At 40.7% G+C, this 27,519-nt stretch overlaps 1 protein-coding gene across 2 annotated transcripts in view; it reads right to left on the bottom strand.

The window, feature by feature from the left end:
• The window catches only part of ADK (adenosine kinase), a 180,025-nt gene that overhangs the window by 96,552 nt on the left and 55,954 nt on the right, over window positions 1-27,519 (bottom strand). For both annotated transcript variants that reach the window (XM_035138686.3, XM_035138687.3), the window contains exons 4-6: window positions 24,019-24,097; window positions 5,562-5,734; window positions 4,802-4,910 (exon numbers count right to left, since the gene is read on the bottom strand). In XM_035138686.3, the coding sequence (XP_034994577.1) occupies window positions 4,802-4,910; window positions 5,562-5,734; window positions 24,019-24,097 (361 nt within the window). The remainder of the gene's footprint in view (window positions 1-4,801; window positions 4,911-5,561; window positions 5,735-24,018; window positions 24,098-27,519) is intronic.

Genomic DNA, 27,519 nt, shown 5'->3' with positions numbered 1-27,519 from the left:
GAAATTCAGAGTCCTGTTTTCACCCAAGGAACAATCTTGCAAATGAAGCAATGCCTGAATACAGCCAAGGTTCTGCTACAATACAATTTGAACTGGAGACTATGTCTGCATTATCCCCAAACCATTTCTCCTTTAAATAAGACTAGAAAGCAGATGACCTTAATAACATGTCAGAGTTCATAAAAAGCCCATGAATAGGAATCAACAAAAGATGAGCAGCTTTGGCTGTACGAACCAAGAAATCTGGTGTGGACGCATTTCTCCTTTTTCATATGATTGACAATTAAGTTTGACTAGTAGAACAGCAACAGTGGCAACTTTCTTCAAAGTTGACTCTCTCATCCCCATTCCCTTCTAGGAGTACAAATATTTATTTTTTAAATTTACATTAAAATAAGAGTGAAAAATCAGATCAGGTTTTTTAAATGCCTCTTTAGTTTTCTTGCCTTACAGACTTCATTACCCAAGAAAAGTATTCTTACAAATTATGGAAGAAGAGTCTGCATCAACATGGATTTATGTATTGAAGTTTCCCTGCCTAGCAGGACTGTTTTCAGTCAACCAGTGTTATGCAGTTAAAGCAGCTCATTCCCAATAGATCTGAGTTTCAGCATCTTCCTAATGAAATAAAGACTAGCCTTTTGCTTCTCCCATGTGCATGGAATGCATTTATGTATCTATAGAATTGGGGGTGGGGGTGAGGACTTGATAAAGAAACATTATGCCAATAAAGATGACATGCTGCGTTCATCTCTGTAGGTATCTGTCAAATGCAAAACTGTACACAACTATCTTCAGAGTAATAATGATGTTTTATCATTTTAATTATAAACACTTTTGGGGGGAAAATCCCCCAAAGTATATGTGTTGGGGTGGTCTAAATTAACTGTAGTTTGATAGCCCAAGGGTAGCAGAAATAGATTGAGCTAGCAAATTTCATAGTAGTTATAGCAGCTGTCTTCTTGCCTCGGGGAATCTGGGTATTTAACAAAGCAGACAGCTTGGCACAGGCATCTGATTAGCAACATGCCAATATGGCTGGATAGAATTTGCAGAGGCTCTATTGTTCCAGTATTTGATTAAACATCTGGAGAATTCTACTATTATATATTTCCCACATATATTCACTCACAATAATTTTGCACAGGTTGTCATGTCTTCCTTAATACTAGTAACAGGGCGTGGAGTCGCCCACGGTGGAGCAGTAAAGATGAATGAGGATGCACCGCAAATGAAGTTGTTTTTTTAAAAAAAGCAGAAAGGGCAGAACGTGAGAGTATGTTTCTAAATCACAGATCCATAAAAGCATTTAAAAAATAAATTCAAAGACATTCTATGAACAGAGATGTGAAAGTGAGGGTATATGTTGCAAGAGGAGTTTTATCATAACTAATACAAAAACAACTGTTTAGAAAGCTAATAACTGAGCTTCCAAAACATATTTGGCATACAGTCTTTGAAAATCTTACTACTCCTTGGGCAGTTTCTGAACAGCAAACTTTCAACAAAGAATCAAACATGCTCTCTCTCTCTCTCCTTGTCTCTCATGCTTTATGCATACACCACAAATTATTGGGGCTTGTCGGCAGAGTTCAAAGCACCAGAGTCTCTGCAAACTGCCTTCTTCATCTAGAAGTACATTCTTTTACTCTATCAAATCCATCTGAGGTAATAAGACTTGATGTTTTATTCAACAGAGCTGAGGAAAATTGTTGCACAATAGGTTAATTCAAAATGGCAGCATAGAAAATGCATCTGTCAGTGGGGATCAAATTACAGGGCAAGCTCCTTGCGATGCTTAGAAAAACAAGCCTGCAGTTTTACGGATTATGTGCACGCATGTGTTTAAAGGGGTGGGAAAGGAGCTAAATATCTGCACTAACCTCCAATTAAAGTCAATCATAAAAACAGCCTATTTAATGAGTGCAGATTTCTTTGGGTAATTATAACACCAACCAGTCCCCCCCCCCCCTTTTAAATCTGTAATTCTGCCTTCTTGTTATTGCTTGCTTTGTCATTAATCGCCTCAGGACCTTGATTTCCTAGCAACAGACTCTGCCACCAAACATTTGGCTCTTGTTCAACATTTTCTTTGTGAAAAATGGCACTGCTGTTGTTGCTGGGCTGCTGCAGCTAGACTGTCTCTCTAAGTGCTCTAATAATGCATTCTTTTATTTAAAAGAATCACACGAGAAAAGGATGAATGCCCGTGCCTCCCTGAATAGGGAGCAAAAGCAAGTTTACCTGCAATTTAAAGTTTGCAGCAGCCGCAGGAAAATAATCTGATAATTTCTCATGAATGCTATGATAGCACTTAAATATAAAAAAGGTCCACTGTCTGCCGCATGTTGAGGAAAATGAGGAGCAACACCTGCCAAATGTTATGTATCAGATTTCTTTTCCACCCAAGGGGACAAACTGGCTGGCTTGGATCCAGTAGGGCTTTTCTGCCTCTTCCTTCCCACTGTAGTCTCAGGCACCCCCCCTCCCCACAAAAGAGCAGCTCCCAAGAGCGAGGTCCCTTCAGAACAGAATGGACTGTGGCTCACACAAGGTGCCCCTCACAAGTCCCCACCAATTCTCTTCTCCCACTAACAACTCCATGCTATTTCCAACACAGCCCCCGCCCCACAAAGATTTTTCAGGTGGCGGAAGGGGCTGCGATGGGGAGGATGATACAGGAAAGATCTGCTGTGTTCTACAATCCAAGTGCTTATGTGGGACCAGTTCTAGCCATACCTGGTCCACCCCGCTGTGCCACAGACCTGTTTAACAGGGGGCTGTACAAATGCAGGGCTGCAGGGAGAAAGGTTAGCATGCTCCAGCGGTACCTGTATGGAGGTGCAGTAAGATTTTGTACTGTAGGTACAATTGCAGATGGTTTCTGAATAACAGTTATGCCCACCATTCCTCTCCCCCCACCCATTCTTCTTCTTCATTTCAAAACTTTCTAGTCTTCTTACAGTTTTTAGCTCATTGCATTCAGTCCCAAGTGTGCCATTCAGAACAGACCAAGATATAGTAATTTTGAAATGAGAAAACAGGCCGGCGGGAGGGGGGAAGAGCATAAATTAAAAATGAACAGGCTACTGTGGAAATATATATTCTGAAAAGATGTCTCGAGCATATGGCAGAAGCGGTTGATGTTCTGTGCTGCATATGATCTTTGCAGGATAAGCATTTACAATTATTGATGCAGCTTTGGCCATATGCAAGAATCAACAACCACCACCATGGAAAAGCCAGAGCACTGCACAATAACAGGCTGCAGGAGACATTAACACTAACTGAAGGAAATAACTTTTTTTTAAAATGAATTTGTTTCTCCCGGATAATCCATTTTCTACACTTCTCACCAGCTGTTCCCACATGGCTCAGGTAACAGGATGGCAGCAGCTGTCATACAGAATCCATATATTATACGCACATTACGTTCTTTAATCTGCCCTAGCTGCCTCCTATACTTGTTAATTGTGATCAGCATTAACAACATCACAGCAAGGGAAACACAAATCCGCAATTTATAGCACACCAGAATGCAAGTCTACATAAATATGTGAGTTGGGTTTCCGTCTATCTTGGGCGAGAGTAAAATATCCGTAGAATGAATTCTAAGCATTTCCTCCTCAGCTTCACTAGAACAGTGTTTCCAACTTGTGGGTCACGACCTCAATTGGGTTGCAAAGCCTGTGCAAGAGGGTTGTGGCTTTGAAAGTTAACTCCAAACAATTATTGCTCTTAATCCTTAGTTGGTATGATGAATACCTCTAACAACTTTTTGTTTTGCTGGCATATTGTAATGCTGTGTAGACAATTGTAACCAAGCGTCAGAAAGGCTCAAGTCTTATATTTTTGGCAGTGAGCTTATTCAAATTTTGGCTTCATGTTACCAACTCAGTTATCATTGAGTACCCTGAGCCTGCTGATGAAGCACTATCTGTGCTGCTATTTGGTAGCACGTATCTTTGCATGCTAGGTTTTTCATGATTTTATGATTTTATTCTGTGAACTGCCCTGAGATCTCCGGGTATAGGGCGGTATATAAATTTTTAATAATAATAATAATAATAATAATAAAGACAAAATACTGCAGCAGACTATATACCTCAATAATGATCTGTGGCTATGTGTGACAATCATCAAACACCACACTGACCTACTTGTTTAGCTATCCCACTGATACTTGCCCACATGGACTTCATTGTGAATAAAGCTATTAAAAACATTATAGCTAACACAGCTTTTATAAGTGTATGTTTTAAAGTAAAATTTTAATGGCTTATGAAGTAATAACCTGTGATCAGATGACAGCTATTCTTACATTCCCATTAAGAAAACAACAACCAGGAATAAGTTTGGAAGTTTTTATAAAAATGAATTCCACATTAATAAAAGCATTAAGTAATTTTTTGCTTTCTGATCATTGTCTAAAATTCCTGTGACAATACTAAATAAATTTGGACTTGTGTGTTGCAATACCAAAAAGGTTGAGAACCACAGTGCTAGAAGATGGCAGGTCTTGGCATCCCTGCAGATTCCAAGAAACTGCTCAAAAGTAAGCCATACATAAAAATGTAAACGAGATGTACAGTTAAGAGTTCAAATGCTGAATTTGATTCAAAATAGCTTCCCGAGTTCTTCATAAGTGAATTAAAGTAAGTCAACGTTCATGTCAATTAATCAAGACACAGTGCAACGGAAGAGTCACTTTTAGCACCCACAAAATATATGCCGTACTTGATGCAACTTGTATGAAAATGGTCAAAGTGTTGAACGCAGGTGCAAAATTAACCAAACCTACCGCGATATAATAAACTTGAGCTTTTTCCACCAAGTTCCAGTTCTTTTCTATGTCAAGATGCTTTTCCTTTTTATAACAGTTAGCAGCAGCCAGGTTAGCAACAAGAGACCTAAAATGACAAAAAGTAGTCAACATGATCAGATGGAACAACTGAGCCACAGTCTCATTCCTTTTGCTCCTACAAACTAATAATAATACTTAGAATTTATTTAGCAAGCTGCTTCAGATACTGTTCCTTCTTGCAACCCTTACAACAACCTGTGATGTAGGTCAGTTTTATTCCCATATTGTTGGTGGGAGGGGGCACTGGGGCTGAGAGGCTGCTCTGACTAAGGCTACCTGTTCAGTTTATGTGCAGGAGAGGCAAGAGGTTCAAACTGGGGACTTGTGGATTTGTACCTCAGTCTTCTAGCCACTTGTGCCAGCTTTCCAAAAACCTCCTACAGATATGGGAGTGAAAGTTTCAAGAGAACTTTCTAGTACAGTAATGCTAATTGGGATCAAGCAGGGAAGCAAGCTGCTGCTTTTGATGCTGATGCTGTTGGTTGGTTACACGGAGGCAAATTTGTAAAGATGGGGAAGAGCAGCAAGAAGAAGAGATTGTCAACAGCACAAATGGAGAGGAGAAGGAACTTGAAGTCAAAAGCACCTCAATTTGGCTTACAAATGCAGCTGCAGACATCTGCCATATTCCATGTCAAAATAGGAATTTTGACCTGGAATATGGCAGAGGTATTTGTATCCCAAGGAGAAAGATGACCTGTTGTCACTTGTGATGCAGGCAGCACAGGTTCCAGTTGGCTCTTCGCTCTGCTCATAATAATGGGCATCCACATGAGCTTCTTCAGCTTTCTTCTTCAAAATTGCACCAAACTTATCCGTTCCGATGCACCCAAAAAACGTTGCAGCTTTGTAAGGGCTCTGGATCATCCACTGCAGTCAGAGACAGAGAAGGAAAAACCAATTCACTTCAATTGCTTGGAATCAAATTGTTGTTGTTATATGTATGTCCAGCACTTGGCGTTAAAACGAGAAGTCCAATAGTACCACTGTAATACCTTTGAATTCCTTCAAATCCAGATGGACTTTAAATCATTTAAGTTCAACCTCCCTCAGCCTGGGAACCTCCTGATATTGTTGGACTCCAGCTCCCTTCAGTCCAGTTGTAGTCCAGTTTAAGGCTAACGTAAACTGCAATTCTAACCACTCTTACCAGGGAGGAAGCCCAGCTGAAACTTATTTCTGAATATACATGGCTAAGATTGTAGCTTTAGTCTATCAAAGTTTTGAGGGTTTATTTTATTTTTTACAATCAAGCAGTATATAAATTTTATGAAATAGAGTGAAATAGACATACTGATGTAGTTTGGGAAAATACAAATAAAATATTACCAATTATAAGCAAAATCAATAGATCTTTAACAAACATACCTTTTTGGACTTATGCTCCAAAAATGCAGAACCAGCAGTTCAGCTACTCTGAAATAACTGCTAAACAAAACTGCAAAACAATCCCAACCACCCCACTCTAAAGTTCGCTAACAGAAGCTACATAAACTGAGGCTGCTGAAGAGTCCAGAGACCATCTTGTTTGTCTCTTAGAGCAGACCCAGGTCATGGAGCCTGAGCTTCCACTGCCACTGCCTGCCATGAACCATCATTGGCAGGATTGGCAGCAGCAGCAGCAGCAGCAGCAGTTATGTTATTATTGTAATTATGCTGTTTTAAAGGTGCACTTTATATTTGACTTCCTTTGACAGTTTTCTTTTGAAATCTTTACATTTGCGTGTGCTAACTTTGCTGCATTAAACATGCATTCTGCAGTTGACCTCATTTGCAATGTTTTATTTTGAAACCTTTGTGATAATATTTTAGTTTCTTGTTAATTATTTTGCTTTGAGTGTAAACTTTATATTTGACATTTTCAATGATGTTTTATTCTGGATTGTTTTGTTTGATGTTTTAGTGTGTTGTAAGCCAATTTGGGTTTCTTCTTAACAATATAAAGCAATATAGAAATGAAATGAATAGTGATAACAATAAAAAGAAATGTGAGAAAATACAGAGATATGAAGGGACCACAAGGGTCATTTGGTTCAACTACCTGAAAATTTGGTTCAACTACCTGAAAATTGTAGCAATAAGTGAATACCATTTATCCAATGCCATATACTATTTCCTCTGGCAATCCAATATAGAAAACTAGAAACTTCACAAATAATCACCAAAATTCAACAATTTCCTTGGTTCCAGCGGCTGACTCCTCTGGAATTCAGGGCTCACCCTGCCTTCATAATCCCTTAAGCATAAGGTCATGTACTCCTTGCCCCTCCATATGGTGTGAACTCAGCCTCACAATAGGAGGCAGGAGGCGATCAAGGGCAGCACATACCCCAGAAAGAAATCACAGTTCTGCAGCTTCTCTAGGAAAGGGAAGGGACCCATTTCTACAGTTTCCAGACAGATAATCTAATCAGCCAGTCACATGTTTCTGGGGAAACAAGCAACCTCTCTCTGCAGACAACCATTGAGGCCTGGGCAAGGGGCCTGGGTGGGGCGGGAAGGGAGCTAGCTCCCTTATCTCCCTTCCTGATCTCTTGCAATCAGCTGCTGAGCGGGTCCTTTCAACACTCTCTTTCCCTCTTGTTAGCCTTTAGCTCATTCTAAAAATAAAAAAGCACGATCTGCCTTTTGCCCCTGAGCAATTCGGCTCCAGGGACCACACACTCGCTCCATAAGACACACAGACATTTCCTCTTACTTTTTAGGAGGAGAAAAATGTGTCTTATGGGGTGAAAAATACGGTAATATGTGACACAATGCGAGATAAAGTGAAACCATGGTGGATGCATCAACCAATGGGCACCATAATTTCTCCTAACTGCAGTTGGTAGTTTACACACTCAATCTATATTAAGAATAAAGGCTACACCTCTTCACCACCATATTACTAATATTGTTTCCTAATACAGTAGAGATTTATGCAAATGATAATGTCAGAATTTCAAATCAGCCCTAGTAGTAGTAGTAGTAATACTAATAATACTACTACTACTACTACTACTACTAATAATAATAATAATAATTTATTATTTATACACCTCCCATCTGGTTCAGTTTCCCCAGCCACTTTGGGCAGCTCCCAATCAAGTGTTAAAAACAATACAGCATTAAATTTTAAAAACTTCCCTAAACAGGGCTGCCTTCAGGTGTCTTTTAAAAATAGGATAGCTGCTTATTTCATTGACATCTGATGGGAGGGCATTCCACAGGGCGGGTGCCACCACCGAGAAGGCCCTCTGCCTGGTTCCCTGTAACTTCGCTTCTCGTAATGAGGGAACCGCCAGAAGGCCCTCAGTACTGGATCTCAGTGAACGATAGGAGTGGAGAGGTATACTGGGACAAGGCCATTTAGGGCTTTAAAGGTCAGCACCAACACTTTGAATTGTGCTCGGAAATGTGGGAGCCTATGCAGATCTCCCAGGACCAGTGTTATATGGTCCTGGCGGCCACTCCCAGTCAAGCTGCTGCATTCTGGATTACTTGTGGGAGATAACTAGAGCATGCACCACTCTTGCGAGACAGTCCGTGGGCAGGTAGGGTCTCAGCCTGCGTACCAGATGGAGCTGGTAGACAGCCGCCCTGGACACAGAATTGACCTGCGCCTCCATGGACAGCTGTGAGTCCAAAATGACTCCCAGGCTGTGCACCTGGTCCTTCAGGGGCACAGTTACCCCATTCAGGACCAGGGGGTCCCCCACACCCACCCCGTCCCCCCAAAACAGTACTTCTGTCTTGTCAGGATTCATCCTTAATCTGTTAGCCGCCATCCATCCTCCAGCCACCTCCAGACACTCACACAGGACCTTCACCGCCTTCACTGGTTCTGATTTGAAAGAGAAGTAGAGCTGGGTGTCATCTCCATACTGATGAACACCTAGCCCAAACCCCCTGATGATCTCTCCCAGCGGCTTCATATAGATATTAAAAAGCATGGGGGAGAAGATGGGACCTCTCCCCTTTCTAAACATGCTTTTGTTTGGAATTCATGTAGCCTCAAATACTCCCCCCCTCCAATACTGGCCTTTCCCGGCCATCAAGGTTAGGCTTTTTGTTTTAAGTTCTTTGACTTTGTACCTCTTCTGATGTATTTCACTGTTTACATTTTTCTGATCTAGTAAATGATTTTATAACATGTTATTGTGTTTAGTTATTTAATTTCTCATGCTATTATTTAAATTGTATACACTGTTTAACATCAAGCTGTCTAGAAATTTCGTATTAAAATAAATAAAATCCATGTTCTGAATATGAGTAGCAATTAGGATTTAAGAGATTAGGAATGAATAAAAATAGATCTTAGTACCGGTATGTATTTCATAGTACTATAAATACATGCTTTAAAGTTTCAGAGCATCTTACATTGTAGGTTCTAATCAGTTCTGCTGCTTCATACACACACGATCAAGTCTGTTTCTCCATCCCAGCTATAAGCTGTTCATTCAAATTTCATGCATAGCAACATCTGAATAGCAACTAAAGACTACGGTTGGAGATCTCTCTTATCTGTTGGGTAAAATTTTAAATGCTAAACATATGCCTATCAGCTTATATCTACAACAGTTATCTAAAACAGGTGATAAAGGTTAAGTGAAAGTTTATTGACAATGATGAACTCTGACAGCCTCTATTCAATTACTTCTTCCTTCAAGGTGTCTGTGATCAAAGCAAGAAAGTCGCCCCCGCCCCCCGAATCACAAGCTGTTTGTTCGGATTGAAACATCTGGTCAATATTCCCTAATGCTGCAGTTTTCATGTGGTGTTAGCAATAGGGTAAGTTTCCTCTCCTTTAAGTCCCATAAGTGAGACACATATGGCTGATCATTTGATCCAGAAAGGATTCAGTTCACAGCACCATGTACAACTCTCTCTGCACTTTATGGTATTTTAAGTCTGCTCTGTCATTGCACTCCATCAAAACTGCAGTCTGTTACAGGCTTCTGCTATAAAAGCCTGCAAACATGACAGAGCTTAACAGCATTTGACTATGGGAGACAGAAAGCATGTAGCTGTCTTTAAAATGGCAGATCTTCAACCCCTGCTAAGCATTCTCAAAGTGTAGCAAAGCAGAAAACAATATAAAGACCCTGTAATAATATCTGTTTAAAAAGTCATTCATTATTGTCATTCTAACATTTTCCATTCTGTAAGTCTAAACTAATAGAGCATCTTCTTTTGCCTACCAAAGCCATTATACGATTCATAAACATTGGCATTTAACATCATTTACATTTAATTTAGAAAGGTGTTACTAACAAATTACTATTTTGCATGTTAGTGGCACTTCACCCTCCCTCCAAATAGTGAATGCAATAGGGCTAATTCCCAAAGAAATTTACACACTACAACCTCAGTGTTTGAGGCAATCTTACAGAAAAGTTTGCAATCCAGAACAATTTTTACTGAATTGCCTGCCTGCATGTAGATATGTCCATCATTTATGGCTTAGAAAAGAAAGTACAGTGGTACCTCGACTTACGAACGACTCGACAACCACTCGACTTACGAGTGGGGCAAATGGCCGCACGCTTACGAATTTCTTGACATCCGAATGGAAACCACAGCGGTTTTAGATAGGGTTTTTTCGACTTACAATTTTTTCCGTTTCCAATGCATTACTATGGGAAATCGCGTTTCCAATGGCACTTTTAGACTTACGAATTTTTCGACCTACGAAGGTTCCTTCAGAATGGATTAAATTCGTAAGTCGAGGCACCACTGTAAAATATCAAAACATCCTAGGGGCACTTCTTATCTGCCACAGGAAGCAAGGTAAGAGTGCTTCAGCTCTCAGTGATTTTTGCATCTATATAATTATCATTTATTAGTAAAAGTTAGTCATGGATGTTTAAGCATCAATGGAGATCTTCCATATAGAAATAGGTGTCTGATCCTTGTGATCGGATAGCAGCAGGAGGTAAGAACTCAAAGCTTCTTGGAAAAGTTAATTGAAACTTTACAAATTGACATTTTGCTTGTTATGTTTCAATCTTTACTTTGTGTTTTACTGTTGTTAGCTGCCTTGAATGCCAACTGGTGGAAAGGTGGGGAAAAAAATTATGTACAAAAAGTAACATCAGAGATGTCAGTGATTTCCGTCACAATATCAATCTAATTGAAAAACTACAGCTTCACCCATGGTGGAATAAGCCATCTCTCTCTCTCTCTCTCTCTCTCTCTCTCTCTCTCTCTCTCTCTCTCTCTCTCTCTCTCTCTCTCTCATAGTTCTGTAACCTGATAGGCTCCAATACAGTGAGGGGGGGGGGAAGTATTTGATCCCCTGCTAAATTTGCCCGTTTGTCCTCTGATGAAGAAATGACCAATCCATAATTTTAATGGTAGGTTTATTGTAGCTGTGAGAGACAGAATAACAACAGGAAAAACCCCAGAAACCCAGAAGACAAAAGTCAGAGATTGATGTGCATTATAATGAATGAAATAAGTATCTGATCCCCTATCAACCAGCCAGATGTCAGGCTACCTGGTATCGTCACTGTATGTAACGAGCTGAGATTAGAAGCACCTGCTGTAAGAGAAGGTCTTACGTGTAATCCCAGCTCGTTACAGTACTGAACCAGCACAGAACTACACGGGGGGGGGGGGGAACTTGTCAATGACCTCAGGGCAACTGGGACCATAGTAATCATGAAAACAGTTGGTAACACACCATGCCGTGAAGGGCTGAGATCTTGCAGAGCCCGCAAGGTCCCCTTGCTCAAGACAGCACATGTACAGGCCCGCCTGCAGTTTGCCAATGCACATCTGAATGACCCAGAGGAGAAGTGGGTGAAAGTGTTGTGGTCAGATGAGACCAAAATCGAGCTCTTTGGCATCAACTCAACTCGCCGTGTTTGGAGGAGGAGGAATGCTGCCTACGACCCAAAGAACACCATCCCCACCATCAAACATGGAGGGGGACATATTATGCTTTGGGGGTGTTTTTCTGCTAAGGGGACATCGAAGGGACGATGGACGGGACCATGTATCATCAAATCTTGGGTGAGCACCTCCTTCCCTCAGCCAAGGCATTGAAAATGGGTCGAGGATGGGTATTCCAGCATGACAATGACCCAGTCTCCAGACCTTAATCCCATCGAAAATGTGGAGGGAGCTGAAGGTTTGAGTAGCTACACATCAGCCTCAAAATCTTACTGACTTGGAGAGGATCTGCAAAGAGCAGTGGGACAAAATACCTCCTGAGATGTGTGCAAACCTGGTGGCCACCTACAAGAAACGTCTGGCCTCTGTAATTGCCAACAAGGGTTTTGCCACCAAGTACTAAGTCATCTTTTGCAAAGGGATCAAATACTTATTTCACTCATTATAATGCACATCAATCTCTGACTTTTGTCTTCTGGGTTTCTGGGGTTTTTTCTGTTGTTATTCTGTCTCTCACAGCTACAATAAACCTACCATTAAAGTTATGGACTGGTCATTTCTTCGTCAGAGGGCAAACGGGCAAATTTAGCAGGGGATCAAATACTTCCCCCCCCCCACTGTACATAGCCAACTCCAGGGGGACATGGGTGCTTGGGCACTCACAATAATATAACTGTGGGGACTGGGCACCCACAAAGTCAATAAGCAAAGCCGGAGAGGGGCAGCCAGCCAGTCTCTGTGGTGCTGCCTCCGAGAGAGAAGCAGTTCAGCTCCACTCACTGCAGCCAGCCAGCTTTTCCAGGAGTGGGAGCCTCGGGTTTGGATAGTCTCTGCCTCCACATCCAAGCGCCCCCCCCCCCCCAGGGAACAGTGCCTCGCTGGCTGCGGAGAGTTGGAGGAAGAGAAGCTGCTGCTGCTTCCAGGCAGACATGTGACTTCACACGAACATAGCTGCATGTAGTGCGTGTGATGCTGCACATCTGCGTGGAGGCAATGGGCACCCACAATCCTGAGGCCGAGATGGCACCCCTGCTCCACTACAGATGCACGGATGCCTCCCAGTCCAATTTGGACCATTCATGCAATGTGCCACAGCGAAGGAAGCTTCCACAGCTGTTCCAACAACTTCAAATACAGGAATATGTACAGTACAAAACAGCTTTCAAAAAGTGAAGGCTCTTCAGCAAATATTCAGATTTAAAAAGGGGCATCTTAGGTCCCTCCAGATCTAGTCATCTATAGCACAAGGAACAGATTTCCCCATAATAGTGATTCTTAAGCAGTCATTTATACAATGCAAATAACAAGGAAATTTTAAAAGCCTCTACCAGAACCATGAGACTCATCTCCTTCTGTACTCTAACACAGCTGTAACTCAGCACATTCATCCTGAACAGACAACAGGCAAACAACATGGAGCATATTCAAGATACTCACTACCTAATAATGCTTTTCCTTGCTTTTTAACTTACAGACAGCTACAGAGGAATGGGAGGGCATCTGTATCAACACATTGAATGTATAAGTACAGATGCTTGTATCAAAAAGCTTGTCCTGTAAGTGTCCTAATAGTTGTTTTAATTTCACATAGGCTGTAAAAAAAGCCTCAGAATTCAGCTTCTAGAATGCTAAAGCTACATGGAACAATGGGTTGACCACTATGATGTGATGCAAGACGGATTGCTTTGACACATCTGCATCATCAGAGCCACTGTGACATCAGCAGATACATTAGCCAAAATTCTGTGGACATTGATCACAACTGTTGTGCTGATACTAGCTAGTAATTTTAGTTTCATCCAGAGAAGAATAGTCATAATACCACCAATAAAAGATGCAATTAATGCAAATCTGCATTAAAAGTCATTATTAGAAAAATGCAATAACACCCCGAACTTTAAAGTAAAGTAGTTCATCACGAAATGCTGTCACTGTTTAGTAATTTCACTGTTTCTCCAGTAGTTAAAAGAGAAACAATACACTATGTAATTTCTTTGCTAACTACTCTACTAATATGTTAATGATATCATTACATGATTTCACAAGTACAACATGTAATTTCATTTATTTATTCTCCATAGAGGCAGTGGGAAGGTGCAGATTAAGAGGCTGTCAAAATGGTAAAGTGACAGCTCATGCAAATTTATTTTTGCAATCTAGCATGTAAGGAATGCAAATGCTAGTTAAAACAAAGTAGCTTCAGGCACTCAAGGTGTGCTTCAGGCATTGCATAAATGGATGAAAAATGCTAACAAATTAGAATGTCAAAAGCAAAGTGGGGAGGGGAGGAAATTGAGGGTTTTATTTAAATGGCATTAAAATGATAAACTGACGGTAAATCAAGGCAAATATAAACACACGTGGGGTACTTTACCATCCCCAAACACTGTCGGAATTACCTGAGCTGGCACAGAACCAGGACAAGGAACAACTATAATGAATTTGGATTTGATTGAAAAATGAACTGCTATGAATAAAAGTTATTGTGTGTAAGCAATCTCAATTGTGTTTGTTAGCAACTTTCATCTTTGCCTCCTCGTTTTGTTCTGGAACACTTTCATAATGTGCTTGTTCCCTATCAGCTGAAAGCTTGGGCAAAATAATCACTTTGGGACACTATGCATGTCAAGATAAAGATGCACATTTGAAATATGCTAAAGGGAGGGGGGGGAAGCTGCTGGGTGTGACAATTAGGAGTGTAGAAAGGGAAAGATTAAGAACCTGTTTCCCCTGTCACTTCTCAGTTTTTATCTGCCTCTCGAAGCAGCTTTTCATGCTTAAAAAAGCGGTGATTCTATGTGGTTGCATGCAACATAGTTTGCCCCTTAGTATTCAGGCAGCCATGACCCAGGTGGCGCTGTGGTTAAACCACTGAGCCTAGGGCTTGCTGATCAGAAGGTCGGCGGTTCGAATCCCTGCGACGGGGTGAGCTCCCGTTGCTCGGTCCCAGCTCCTGCCAACCTAGCAGTTCGAAAGCACGTCAAAATGCAAGTAGATAAATAGGAACCGCTACAGCGGGAAGGTAAACAGCGTTTCCATGTGCTGCTCTGGTTCGCCAGAAGTGGCTTTGTCATGCTGGCCACATGACCTGGAAGCTATACGCCGGCTCCCTCGGCCAATAATGCGAGATGAGCGCGCAACCCCAGAGTCGGTCACGACTGGACCTAATGGTCAGGGGTCCCTTTACCTTTATTCAGGCAGCAACAATATATTGCTTCATCCCCCCCCCTCCCCGGAACTAGAAAAATTGACATATTTTTGTGACTTTGGCGTTGATTCTAATAAAGGTCTTATTCACCTGTAAATGTGGCCGCTTTATTCTTACTGACCACCACGACTACCTTTGCTTTTTATGTGCCTTGGAGAATACAAAATTTAGCTGTTCAGGTTGGAGTCTACAACCATAAGGAGATAATCTACCGCCTGAAGGTGTACAGGAATCTGAGGGTTACATCACCTCCAAACCTTAGGTAATACTATATTATTTAGCTTCCATTGGCTCTTTTACCTAGTACATAATCCATAAACAAACCCTGGCCTTGCTAGAATAAAGACTGCCCAGGAACCACTGTGTTTCATTTAAGGTTCAGGACAGATCTGGGTTACAAACCAGATTTCCATTTCCTTCAAATAATGGGGGGAAATAGCCATCCTAGGTGTGCAAACAGTTATCTCTAGCACCTGGGAGGGACTTAGCTGGCATTCTCCATCTTGGAACAGAGTCTACAAATTGCAACTTCTAGAACACTTTCATCGTTGCAACCTGTCTCTCTCATCCCACACTTCATCTTTGATGGATGAAGAATTCCAGAGTTTGTCATATTTTTGTGACTTTTTGGCTGATCCTAATGAAGTTCTCACTCAAGGGGAGACTTTGGAGTTTTTCCTTCTTTGGAGTTTTTCCTTCTTTGGAATGCAGTAGTGTCACCTGACTCTCTTTGCATAACTATGCATTTCTAGAGCAATCTTTCACAACCTGGAGCTTTCCAGGTGATGTTGGACTTTTTTTTTTGTCTGGTGGAGATGCTGAAAAGCTTAGCACTATTGGAAGAAGCAAGAAACCAGCCAGGAAGGTGGTTAGACCTTGAGATAGAGAGGGAGTAAAAAGGAGGAGAGACAGCAGAATAAGAGCTAAATAAATACTTTTATATCACTGCACAATATGTTGGACAGGTCCTCATCAGACAGAGCATCTAAAAAGCTACGTTAAATGGAGATGACAAGAGATGAAGTTGTAGGGCTCATTGGCAAATTAAAAATTAACAAGCCACCAGGTGTGGATGGCATATTAAATATTTCAAATGTGATGGCTGATCTTCTAACGTCAAATGCAACGTCACTATAATTGGCTTTTATTAAAGGACTGGAATGAAGCCAACATAACACCAATGTTCAGAAATGCTCTGTGGTTTTGTTTAATAACCCAAGTTGATTACTTTGGGGCTCTTCTGATGTAACCTTTTCCTCCAAAAGAGTGCTTTTAAAAGTATTCCTTTGGAGGGAATGCACATGGAAGACATTATAATGTAATCAAAAATCATGTGGATTTCCCCAGAAAATATCTGAGCAGGATAGCAGATTCTTCCTGTGTCTTGCTTTCATAGGTTTGGGGATGGAAGTCCACGTGAATTTAAAAGTTCCATGTTTTCCACATGCATTGCATAGGTTTATGGGAATTATTCCATGTGGAGAAAAAGAGTATGTTAAGATCGGATCCATTTTACTTTGAGACAAGCATGTTGTCAAGACACCTAAATTTGATTGTCACTTCTTACTATTTCCTTACTGCAAATCTCAGAGGTAGGAGCATATCAAGTGACCCACTTCAGCATTCCAAGACACTGACATCGGTACATCAATAAAATTTCATCCCTTAACAGCAATCGTTCTGTGTTATGATTGATCTACTGAGCCAGCACCATGGCAAGAGACCTACGGTTTTTCTTGTATCCAAGACAAAGAAAATATTTGGCCTTCTAAAACATATTTGTTAAAATTCCTGTTCTGAAGCAGGATTCTTTTTAGAAAACTGTGACACATGTAGGAAAACAATCTGGTTCTAGTCACTGTTGCAATTAAATACGACTTGCAATATGATAACTTCAGTTTTTAAATGTTTCCCTTCACTGAAAGCCAAAAGTAGCAATCCTTGATCCAAGAAAGGTATCTAGTTTCCTTTTTAATCTATTATCCGTTGTAATAATGTCTGGGGCCTTAATGAATGATAGCAGTACTAAAACCTTTGTAGAAACATAAATACTTTGGTAGAAATACCTTAATCTATTTCTAAAATAGCTACATTTAAAAAAGACACCCCCCTTTTTTACACTGCATATTTAATGCAAGTATCCATATGGAAGCTATTAATCCCTAAAATGTTTAAAGCCATTTTAAGTCACAAAGATTATGTGACCTTTAAAAGTTATTCGGCTTTCAGAACAGTAGAGCTTTGAAGATGGCAAATTATCAGTTTATTTGGGGAAGCAAATAGAACACAATCTTAAAGTGAGTTATACATTAAGAATTAATGGTATACAAGAGGAGGTATGTATTACAAACCAGAAGTAAACCACAGTTAAGGAAAAATTCCCCAGCAGTTGCATCCCAACATACCTAAAACATTTCCGCCAATGAGACAGCTTGGTATTTTATTCTGTCAACTAATGGCTTAAGGCAGGCATCCCCAAACTTCGGCCCTCCAGATGTTTTGGACTACAATTCCCATCTTCCCCGACCACTGGTCCTGTTAGCCAGGGATCATGGGAGTTGTAGGCCAAAACATCGGGAGGGCCGCAGTTTGGGGATGCCTGGCTTAAGGTATCATAGTGTTGATAACTCAGCCAACTGACTGTTTGTATATAGTCAACTGACTGCCCACAGAATCAAATATTTCAAAAATGCCATAGCGCCTCCTCAGAAGGAGGGTGGGGAATCCCTAACATAGAACTATACTACTACATTGCCAACCAAGTGCACCACATAATCCCATACATTCTAGAAGACGAAACAAAACTGTGGGTACACCTGCATAGAGACATAATTGAAAATACCCCCACCACAGCATACACATTCCTCCCAAGCAAACTAAGGAAAAACCCCACAACACTAAACAGGTTCACACAGACCATGCTGAAAGCATGGAAGGAAGAAGCAGGCAAACTGCCCCCAACCCAACCCAATCCTCACTAATCCCCCTGGCACACCACCCACTATTCCATAATGCAGCACAAAACTTCCAGAGGAAACTTGGGAGTGACAGGAGGCGACAGCAGTAGCAGCATCCTGCAAGGCCTTACAGCGGCAATGGGAGATGGCAGCAATAGCAGCGGCAGCCTGCAAGGCCTTGTGGGGACACAAGCAGTGGGGCTTGCAAGTCCTCCTGGCGGTAGCGGGGGGCGGTGGCAGAAGCTGTGGGAGCCTGCCTCAGCAAGGCTTGTAGGCCACCTCTGCTTCTGCCACAGTCTCCTGCTGCCACTGCATGGCCTCGCAGGCTGCCACTACTGCCACCGCCATGACTGTTGCCACCACAACAAGACCTTGCTGGCTGCCGCAGCTTCTACCACCCCTGCCCACTGCTGTGGCAAGACTTCACAGGCTGCTGATTATTGTGCCCCTGCAGCCAGCCTGGCGTTGCTTCTGCCCTCCGATTGTTGATTCTGCCACTGCCAGGCTGCTGCTGCTGCTTCTGTGCGTAGCAGGCCTGCTGGCAGTCCCAGATTATTTGTATTCACTATGACTCATCACCATACTTTGGATTGTCCTGAATACCACCATTTGGTAGCCAAGCCCCAAACCAAAAGTCTCATTTGGATGCATTTTGGCTTGCCTGCTGCTGAAAGTGACCATGAGGTGATTGGTAGTATCATCATTTATCATTTTTAGACCCTTAAGCAGTAGCAGGAGATTGTCCTGTTTGCCTCTGGGTAGTTCCTTATTTATTCATATATCACACTGTTTAGCATTTTGGCTTGCCCGCTGATGAAACTGAGGGTGTGATGATTGATAATATTGTCATTTATCTGTTTTAGTCCCCTAAGTATTAGCAGTTGCTAGGACATTGTCCTGTTCACCTCTGTATGGTTCCATCCTTATTTCAGACACTGTAGTAGATTGCAATGTTTAGCTGGTAATAACCCGTTCTGGACAATATATTGAGGTATCACCCAGCCCTACTGCCTGGTGCAGAGGTAGACAACCTGGTGCCCTCCTGAATTGTTGAGCTATAATTCCCTGACCACTGACCACGCTGGCTGGGGCTGATGGGAGTCATAGTCCAGGACCAGGAAGATCCAGAATCAAATCTTCATTCCGAATGAAGGTTATTGGCAGAAAGCTGGCTCTTCAGTGAAACACAGCATATTTTAAACAGCAAGAGTCTTAACAAGTGGATAATTAAGGTAGCAATTCAATTCAATTCAATATATTACCCATCAGTTTTTTAAGTCCTCACAGGAACTAGGATCCAGGAGTTACCTGGTCTGATCTCTAACAAGGATCAACCTTCTGAGTGCATCTGGGTAAGCCTGCATTTCTATTTTTTGCCTTCTATTTTTACGCCTTTAAGCTCTGTAACATGTTTAGCTCTCAGATTCTGAATATTTATAAATTTACTCAGTGCTTTTTTTCTTAAAAAATGTTTAGGGGTACTCTCATTTTCCTACTCATATTGAGATACTGCCCCTCAATGAGGCCAAACTTAGATTCACAAAATGTTTAGGGGTATGCATACCCCTGCGTCCCCCCAGAAAAAAGCACTGAATTTACTAATCGAATGAGGGTAACATTTATAACCTTATGGTGAAACACTGTGCAGCTCACTAAAAACCAGCCATTCCTAGGAAGTGCTAGAAACCCAACCTCCAAATAAGTGATCTTGCTTATTATTTCTGTACAAAGAAAAGCAGTATAGTACGACTGCATCTTACACGGGGGTTCAGCTCCAAAGGTTCTGTGGATATGCAAAAATGTGTCTATTCAAGCCACCTCCTTGGAACCATCCCTGCATGAGTGTTCCTAGACTTTGGAGCCCCCATGTCTGGTAAAGCAAGGAAGAGAGCTTAAAATCTCTTTTCGCACTGGGAAAATCCAGTGTAAAAATAGCTTTTAAGTTTTCTGCCTTATTTGCTTTTAACTTGCAGAATTTCAACCAGTCAGTACCAGGAATGGTTGAAATCATGCAAATTAAATGGACATAAGATGCAATCGTACTGTAATCAATTATTTTAACACATTCTTTTTCAAAGTTATAGTTCCAAAAGCTGCAAGAGAGTGTTGGTTCCATGAAATTTTTGGTTTATTAAGCTTTTATTTAATTGAAAAACTATGTTCCAATTGGAGTAACCAATTACTTTTCACAATTGTTTGGAAGGGGGGATTAATTATAAAATGATAAACTTGAATTAAAGCAATGCTATGGAGTGCCTGGCGTGCTATGGTCCATGGGGTCACGAAGAGTCGGACACGACTAAACAACAACAACAAAGCAATCAAATGAATTTGCAAGGCATTGAGTAGAAGTACAATTGGAAACTTCTTCCACAGAATTTAGTTTACAAGATGTTATCACAACTCTCTAAACCATTTTCCTACTCTTAATGTGGCAACTTCAGAAATCCTGAACACAAATCTTTGTAACTGGAGTATACCGGTATTTGGATTAATAAATACTGGTCTGAAATCACAATTGTTTTATAAAAAACTGTGAGTATTAAGAAGCCTGATGAAAGCTTCACTATGTCTATTGGCTAATAAAATTTAAATCACTCTTGAGTAACCTTCTAAGATAATACCTCAATAGGTTGTTAACACTAGCTCATAAAACAAGTTATTATTTTGAATGAGTAAAATGAAAATTCTATTCATTTTCCAATGGTAGTTTCACAGAATTTAACCTCCAAGTCAGACTGAGACGTGGTGGCAAAAATTAATTTATGCTTTGTTTTAACCTTACAGACCTCAGCATTATACAGAACTCTGAAGGGAAGAAATGCATGTCTCAAAACATATTAAGCAGCAAAAAAACTGCATCTCATCAAAATTATATAGTGGTTTTCAGACAATAGTTAACAACACAATCATATACATGTCTACTCAGAAGTAAATCTCATTTCATTACATAGCATTACTCCAGGGTACATCAACATAGAAGCATAAGGTATTTTTAGTAGCGTTGGGCAATATATTGATATAGTGTCGAAAACCGGTTTGAAGTCTATATCGTGATATCAGTTTGGTAATTTTTGACCTGGCAATATATCGTGAATCATGATGTTAGTGTGTGTGATATGCAAAAATCATGATGTGGGAAAAACCATGAATTTACAAAAGCAACCACTTGTGCTACAATTGTGAAAATGGACACAGTACACATGACAGCAAAGCATGTTTCATGTTGCCCTATTAGAAATACAAGGCAGCATTACCTACATATTTCAAAAAGTAATTTAATATATAACACTGGCTCACAACACCACTGTATTTTACTATTTATATTTTGTTCAGCCATTCATAGGAAATGAGAGTTGTAAAATGCTTTGATTACTTTACTTCCCAGAGGCACAACCAATGAGGCCTGTGCAGCAATGGGACATGGTGAGGACATGCCATGATTGAAGTGCATAAATCATTCTATGATTCCAAGGGAAAATAATTACAATGTTGCCTAGCTATGCTAACCTAATACACAAAGGAATTTTTTGCCAATACTTATTCATCAATGACAATTTATAAAATAAAATTACATCATGTGTATTAATTCTTTGTTGCTCTCAGCTGCAGTTAACGACATGGCATTGTTCCATGTCCATTTCAAATTGAGAAAACACAGAGATTAAGAGTGCTACAAAAATTTGCCGCAAAATGCCTGCAAGAAAAAAATATTATGGAGGGGTAAGGCAAATAAAATAAAATAAAATAAAATAAAATAAAATTCTAACCTTAGCCTCTCCTCACACACACACAAACATGTGTTCACTGAGCAGAAGAGTCGGCACACATTGTCAATTTAAGATGGACTAATTAATAATCCCTATGACAACTGTGTATGCATCCTATTAATATGCTACCTTGTTTATAAACAGGCACAATACTGAGATAACACATCTATCATCTATAAAGATCATCTATGCCAGAAGTCCCCACTTAGAGAGATATCACACTCTAAGTGGAAACCTAGTACAGATGATTACTTCAACTAGGGGCAGGGATCTATTATAATACAAGACTTACGGTAATAAAAGACTTACGGTAATACAAGACTTACGGTATAATACAAGACTTACGATGCTTTTGAGGAATTCTATTCAGAGTTTATAACAGGAGCTATTGTTTTTATTAAGTTATGCTTACGTTTCCAATAAGTATCTTTGCTTCCAGCAAACATTGGCTGTATAAAAGCCACTGGTGTTGCAGAAAAGAAAAGAAAAACAAAAGGGATTGTATCCAACGCTTCAGTTGCATGTGGGGAGCAGACTTCAGCTTGCACAATGGGCCTTTCCATTCCTCTCCTCGCCCCTGCAGTCTGGGTGCACTCAAAATGTGTTCTAGGATGGGGGGGGGACTCTTTGGAGCAGAGTCTAGGGGTGTGCTCAAGGCAGGGGAGAGCAAAGGAAAGTACCACTGAACACAGCCCTAAGGCTGCAATCGTACATACAGCTTAAATACCAGCAACATCAATGGGACACGTAACTCTACGCATCTTTTCTTGGAAGAAAGGCTCGCTAAATTCAGTGAAGTTTGCTCCTTGGAATTTCCATACACAATCTGCTTGGACACAGAACTGCAGCCGAAAGGAGAAGCAACATTCTGGCATAGCAAACCTGTGTCACATTTTTGAAGCCAAGTGCCATGTACTGCCATGATAGCACAGCAGGGAAATGGGATGGGATGGTATATACAAAACAGTAGGCTAAGTATATAAAAATGACCTCTTAGATTTAAGTTTAACTGCAAATAATATGCTGGTAAATGAGGCATGATCTACATTATGCCGAGAATTGGATGGCATTTAATTTAGAACGTAGTAGGTGATAACGTTTCAAAATCAGACATTCATCTGTGCTATTATCTTAACACCACAGAAGCCATTGCTATCAGCATTATTATTTTTTCATTTCTGTGATTGTCCTCCAGTGGATTCTCAAGAATTTCTAATAAAAGTGAATTGTTGTACTAATTAGTAAATCACTACTAAAAAAAAAAAGCTTTCAGTATAGTTTAGCCTGGATAATATTACTTTATCATCCAAATGTTAATACATCATAAGGATGAATTATACTGGTTTTCAGTGTTTTTACACACAAAGACGTAACTGACAATGAAGCTCGCACACCTTTAAAGATCAGTTTTACCTGCAGAAACAAAGCCGGCACAAGTGGTTGCCTTTAGTTAGCTTACCCGTACTATATCAGAGAGAATTGGAAAACTAGAGTAGCTACTACTTTTAGATACAGCAGAATTCAAATAATTCCCCCCCTCTTTGAAAATACTCTGATCATCTTACTTGCTTCAGTGCAACTAAGTTGCAGTTTTGTGTGGCTTTATAAAAAGCTTCCTTTAAATGAACAATCTCTTCCAAAAATTGTTCTATGGTATTTATGCATTTTTCTTTCATACAAAAAAAAAAAATCCTAATAATACGCTAGGGCTGTGGTTTTCAACCAGTCTGTGGTGGCACACCTGGGGTGCCTTGAATTATGGTCTGGGTGCCGCGCGCAACGGTAGCCTCTGTCCCTCTTTCCTTCCCTCCCTCTTCTGAGGCCCTCTTGCATCTCTGCGTCCCAAAGGCTTGCACAGCGGTTTGTTGCAGCAGCCCTGGCTACGAGCTCCCCAGGTGAATGCTTCCCAGGCCCCTGTGGGGCAGAGTGAGGAGGCACCTCTCTTTGGGGCAGAGAGAGGCAGCTCAGAGGCCAGGGTGATGGCAGCAGCTGCCCAGAGGACTCACAAGGAGAGGGAAGAAAAACACTTTGTATTTTGTTAGATCCCAACACTCCCCACTCTTCCTCACTGCTTGCTGAAGGACAAGATAAGAGTCCTGTTTTGTTTAGCCAGAAATCTAAAACAAATAATAAACAGTGTGTGTAAAAGGAAGGTGGAAAAAATGAGTCTAAATTTTAGGTGACCAGTTATCTTATACTGTACACTATTGTTGGCAACTACACAGCCCATCAACAACAGTGCTAGAGTTATGTTCCTATGATCTAAGATAAACAAGATTATGAGGAAAAGTTTGTAAAACAGCTACCTCCTTCAAATTTAATTTAATCTGAGGGATTACAAACCTGGGCCACTTTAACGGAATTCTGAGTCGATCCACCAGCATGGTACTCTACTTTGAACTTTTTCACAAGTTCTTCAAATCTGTAAGAAATCACAGGAAGAGAAGAGGGAAAAAAGGAAGTTACTTTTCTTTATTTTCCACACTTCAGAACGTCACACTACAAAACTATTTCAAGCTAAATGAAATTCAAGTATACTAGCTGTTGTTTTTTTCTTACAAGGGGGCACTTAATAAACACACAAGCACACACTTCACCAGTTCTGGCACTGTTTGAGAATCCTTGCTTAAAAGAGAAACAGCATACGCTGTGTGCACAGGCCTCTATCAAACAACATATATGTATTGTTTCTTACAGCCATGTTTTTCTTTCAGCAATTTTTCTGGCTGAACCACTGGAGTTAAACCCATATTCTCAAACAAATATATACACATGCTTGTGTGTTCTGGCGCACACACAAGCATGAGGAAAGTTATTTCTTTTCTTTTTCTTTTCCAGTATAAATGAGATATTTATTTGAATTATCTTATCTTTATCCAGCTTGAATCTGAGCATATACCCAAACAACTAATTTCTCATATGCCGCTATATTAAGCCCTACTCCAGCTGATTATGCACCTTTTAAGTTCTTTTTATATTAAGTCCCACAGCTTTACTGGAATTGCATCTTCTGCTCGACCCATTTAACTCGTGCACAAATTTATTGCATATGTCACCCAAGCAGATGTGGCTGGAGTCAGAGCAGACACCATGGGGCCAAATTAATAAGGACACGAGGATGGAAGGAAAAGGTATCCCACCCGAATATCTATTTATGATGCCAAACTTTCTCATTTAATAGCTATTTTACCTTTCAGTACAACATTAAGAATTATGGGTGAAACCAATGCTCCCAATCTTCTTAAAGAATGGTGTTTAATCAGGTGGAGGCAGCCCCTATGGCAAACCCACGCGCCATGCTGTTCTGGATAGTCCCCTAAACCTATGGTTCAGGGGCACATGGGAAAGGCAGGGGGAACTGGAGGAACAAACCAACTTTCAGATCTTAGTTTATTATGTTGGCATATTTCCACCACCTGTAGTTAAGGTTAGCCACAACTTGGGATTTATTATATTGAAAATCACAGCAAGCAATTCTTAAGTGAAGTAAGTAAATACTAGGATTTAGGTGCAATGTTAAACTGCAGTTAATCTAAAGCTGAAGCAGACACTTTTCATATCCTCCTGATGACTGTGGTGGAGGGAGGAGGGGTGCATACGCATGACACTGGGCCACTGTGTGGCTTTTCCATGGTGCATATTGCGACTAAGCTACATTCACAGTTATGGATATATCAGAACAGTCATAATGATCACAGGCTGCACGGGGGGGGGGGGGAGGAGATAAATGTTTCTGTTGATTAGAGCTGTACTAGAAGAGAACACATATGCAATAATTGATTTCTCAGAATGTTTTTATAGTACAACGAATTCAATTTATCTGGCTGATGAAAAGATTGAGAAGCTTATTGGGTGGCAGCTTTTGGTAATAGAAATACAGTACTGATCAGAGCTTCCATTGTGATACACACTGAATTCCCAAAGAAAAATAATTTTCTGAGCTCTCAAGGGTCTTTAGAAACTACAAGCAGACATATAGCTATTTCCCAGTTCTGTGTTATTACAATAATATCTACCATTTCCCCCCCACCTTTCTACTGCAACTGCACTGAAAGCGGCTCATAATTCAGAAATGAAACAAAATTACAAACGAAGCAAACAGTAAATAATTAAAATAGCAGTAGATTAACATAGCATAAAAGAGATATTAAAACAGGAAGAACACAGTCCTCATAGCCCAATAAAAAGCAGGCAGTGATGTATCAGATGTATCTCCCTAAGGCGGCTGTTGCACAATCCAGATGTTTTATCTGAGAAAGTCCTGTGTCTCATGCATGTTTGCAGCACTTCAGATGGAAATAGGACTTGGAAGATAGTCTCCAAAGAAGTATAGTGTTCTTTGGCAGGCAGTGGTTCCAGATATAACAGAGGACTTTGAAAGTTTCTCTCTCTCTAAAAGCAGTATGTTTGCATACTGAGGAGCACTACAAGATTCAGAATGTCTCCTGGATGTTTTGGTGACCGCCAGGAGTGTATTTAACCATATTCTCCTGGTAAATCAGCCATACCTAACCTAAACAAATCAGACCAGACCAGCCATTTAGGCTCTAATCACCGCCAAATTGAATTAATGCAAATTGCTCTAAATCTACCCATAAAGATAATTCAGAAACTTCAGATGGCCCAGGATAAAGCTGCCAAAGTTCTGGCTGGGCTCGGGAGATCAGAACACACTACTCTGAACCTTTACCTAACTTTGCTGATTTATCCATTTGTTTCTGGGCTCTATTTAAGGTGCCCATGTCATCAGCTTTCTCCAACCAACTGTAAGTCCATTTTGTCTTAAGCTGCAAGCTGTTCACCCCAACCAATCCAAAACTGCCTCCAAAAACAAGTTCAGAATTTCTTCTACACCCTAAAAATAGACCAAGGAAAAGTAGCCGAGTGTCAAATGTAAACTGATGGCATCAAAGTTAAAATCTCTGGGTGATCTTACCCAATTGCTACATGTAAATGTTAAACAGCATTGGAGACAGGATGGGACTCTTCAGTACTATTCCACAAATAAAGCAGAAATCCTCCTGCATCTTCTAGTGATGTGAAACCCTTATTGTCCTATTTAGGATCCCCTTGTTGAACGGCTAAATAAGGTACAGTGGTACCTCGGGTTACAAACACTTCTGGTTACAGACTCCACTAACCCAGAAGTAGTACCTCGGGTTAAGAACTTTGCCCCAGCATGAGAACAGAAATTGCACGGCGGTAGCAGTGGGAGGCACCATTAGTTAAAGTGGTACCTCAGGTTAAGAACGGTTTCAGGTTAAGAACGGACCTCTGGAACGAATTAAGTTTGCAACCAGAGGTACCACTGTATTCTAAATCAAACAGAAAATAAAGGTAGCAATGATTGCCCTTAAGAAAAATTCCAAAATCTGTATTATGGGAATATGTTATGACTTGGAGAACACTGCTATTTACTTGTTCAACAGTAAGATTCTAATCTGGAGGACAAGGATTCTATACCACTTGAAAACTTCATTTTCTTGGGGAACATTCCTTCCAACTGCATTCTATTGACTTTTTGTCTGGCACAACTCCTAAAATTAATCTCCACCATTGCTAACAAAAAGCCTGCCTAGTTCCTTTTGATTCCTGTTTTTCACTTGCTAAGGAATCAGTGCGTAACAGGTTAGCCTAATAAAGGTATTTATAAAGGGTAAAGGACCCCTGACAGTTAAGTCCAGTTGTGAACGACTCTGGGGTTGCAGCGCTCATCTTGTTTTAAAGGCCAAGGGAGCCAGCGTTTGTCCGCAGACAGTTTTTCCGGGTCATGCGGCCAGCATTACTAAGCCACTTCTGGCACAATGGAACACCAAAACCAGAGCAGCACATGGAAATGCCGTT

Source organism: Zootoca vivipara, chromosome 5 (assembly GCF_965207765.1).
Source record: "Zootoca vivipara chromosome 5, rZooViv2.hap1.1, whole genome shotgun sequence".
NCBI lineage: Eukaryota > Metazoa > Chordata > Lepidosauria > Squamata > Lacertidae > Zootoca > Zootoca vivipara.
The sequence above is the reverse complement of the archived record's forward strand: the minus strand, read 5'-3'. Positions and strand labels throughout refer to the sequence as shown.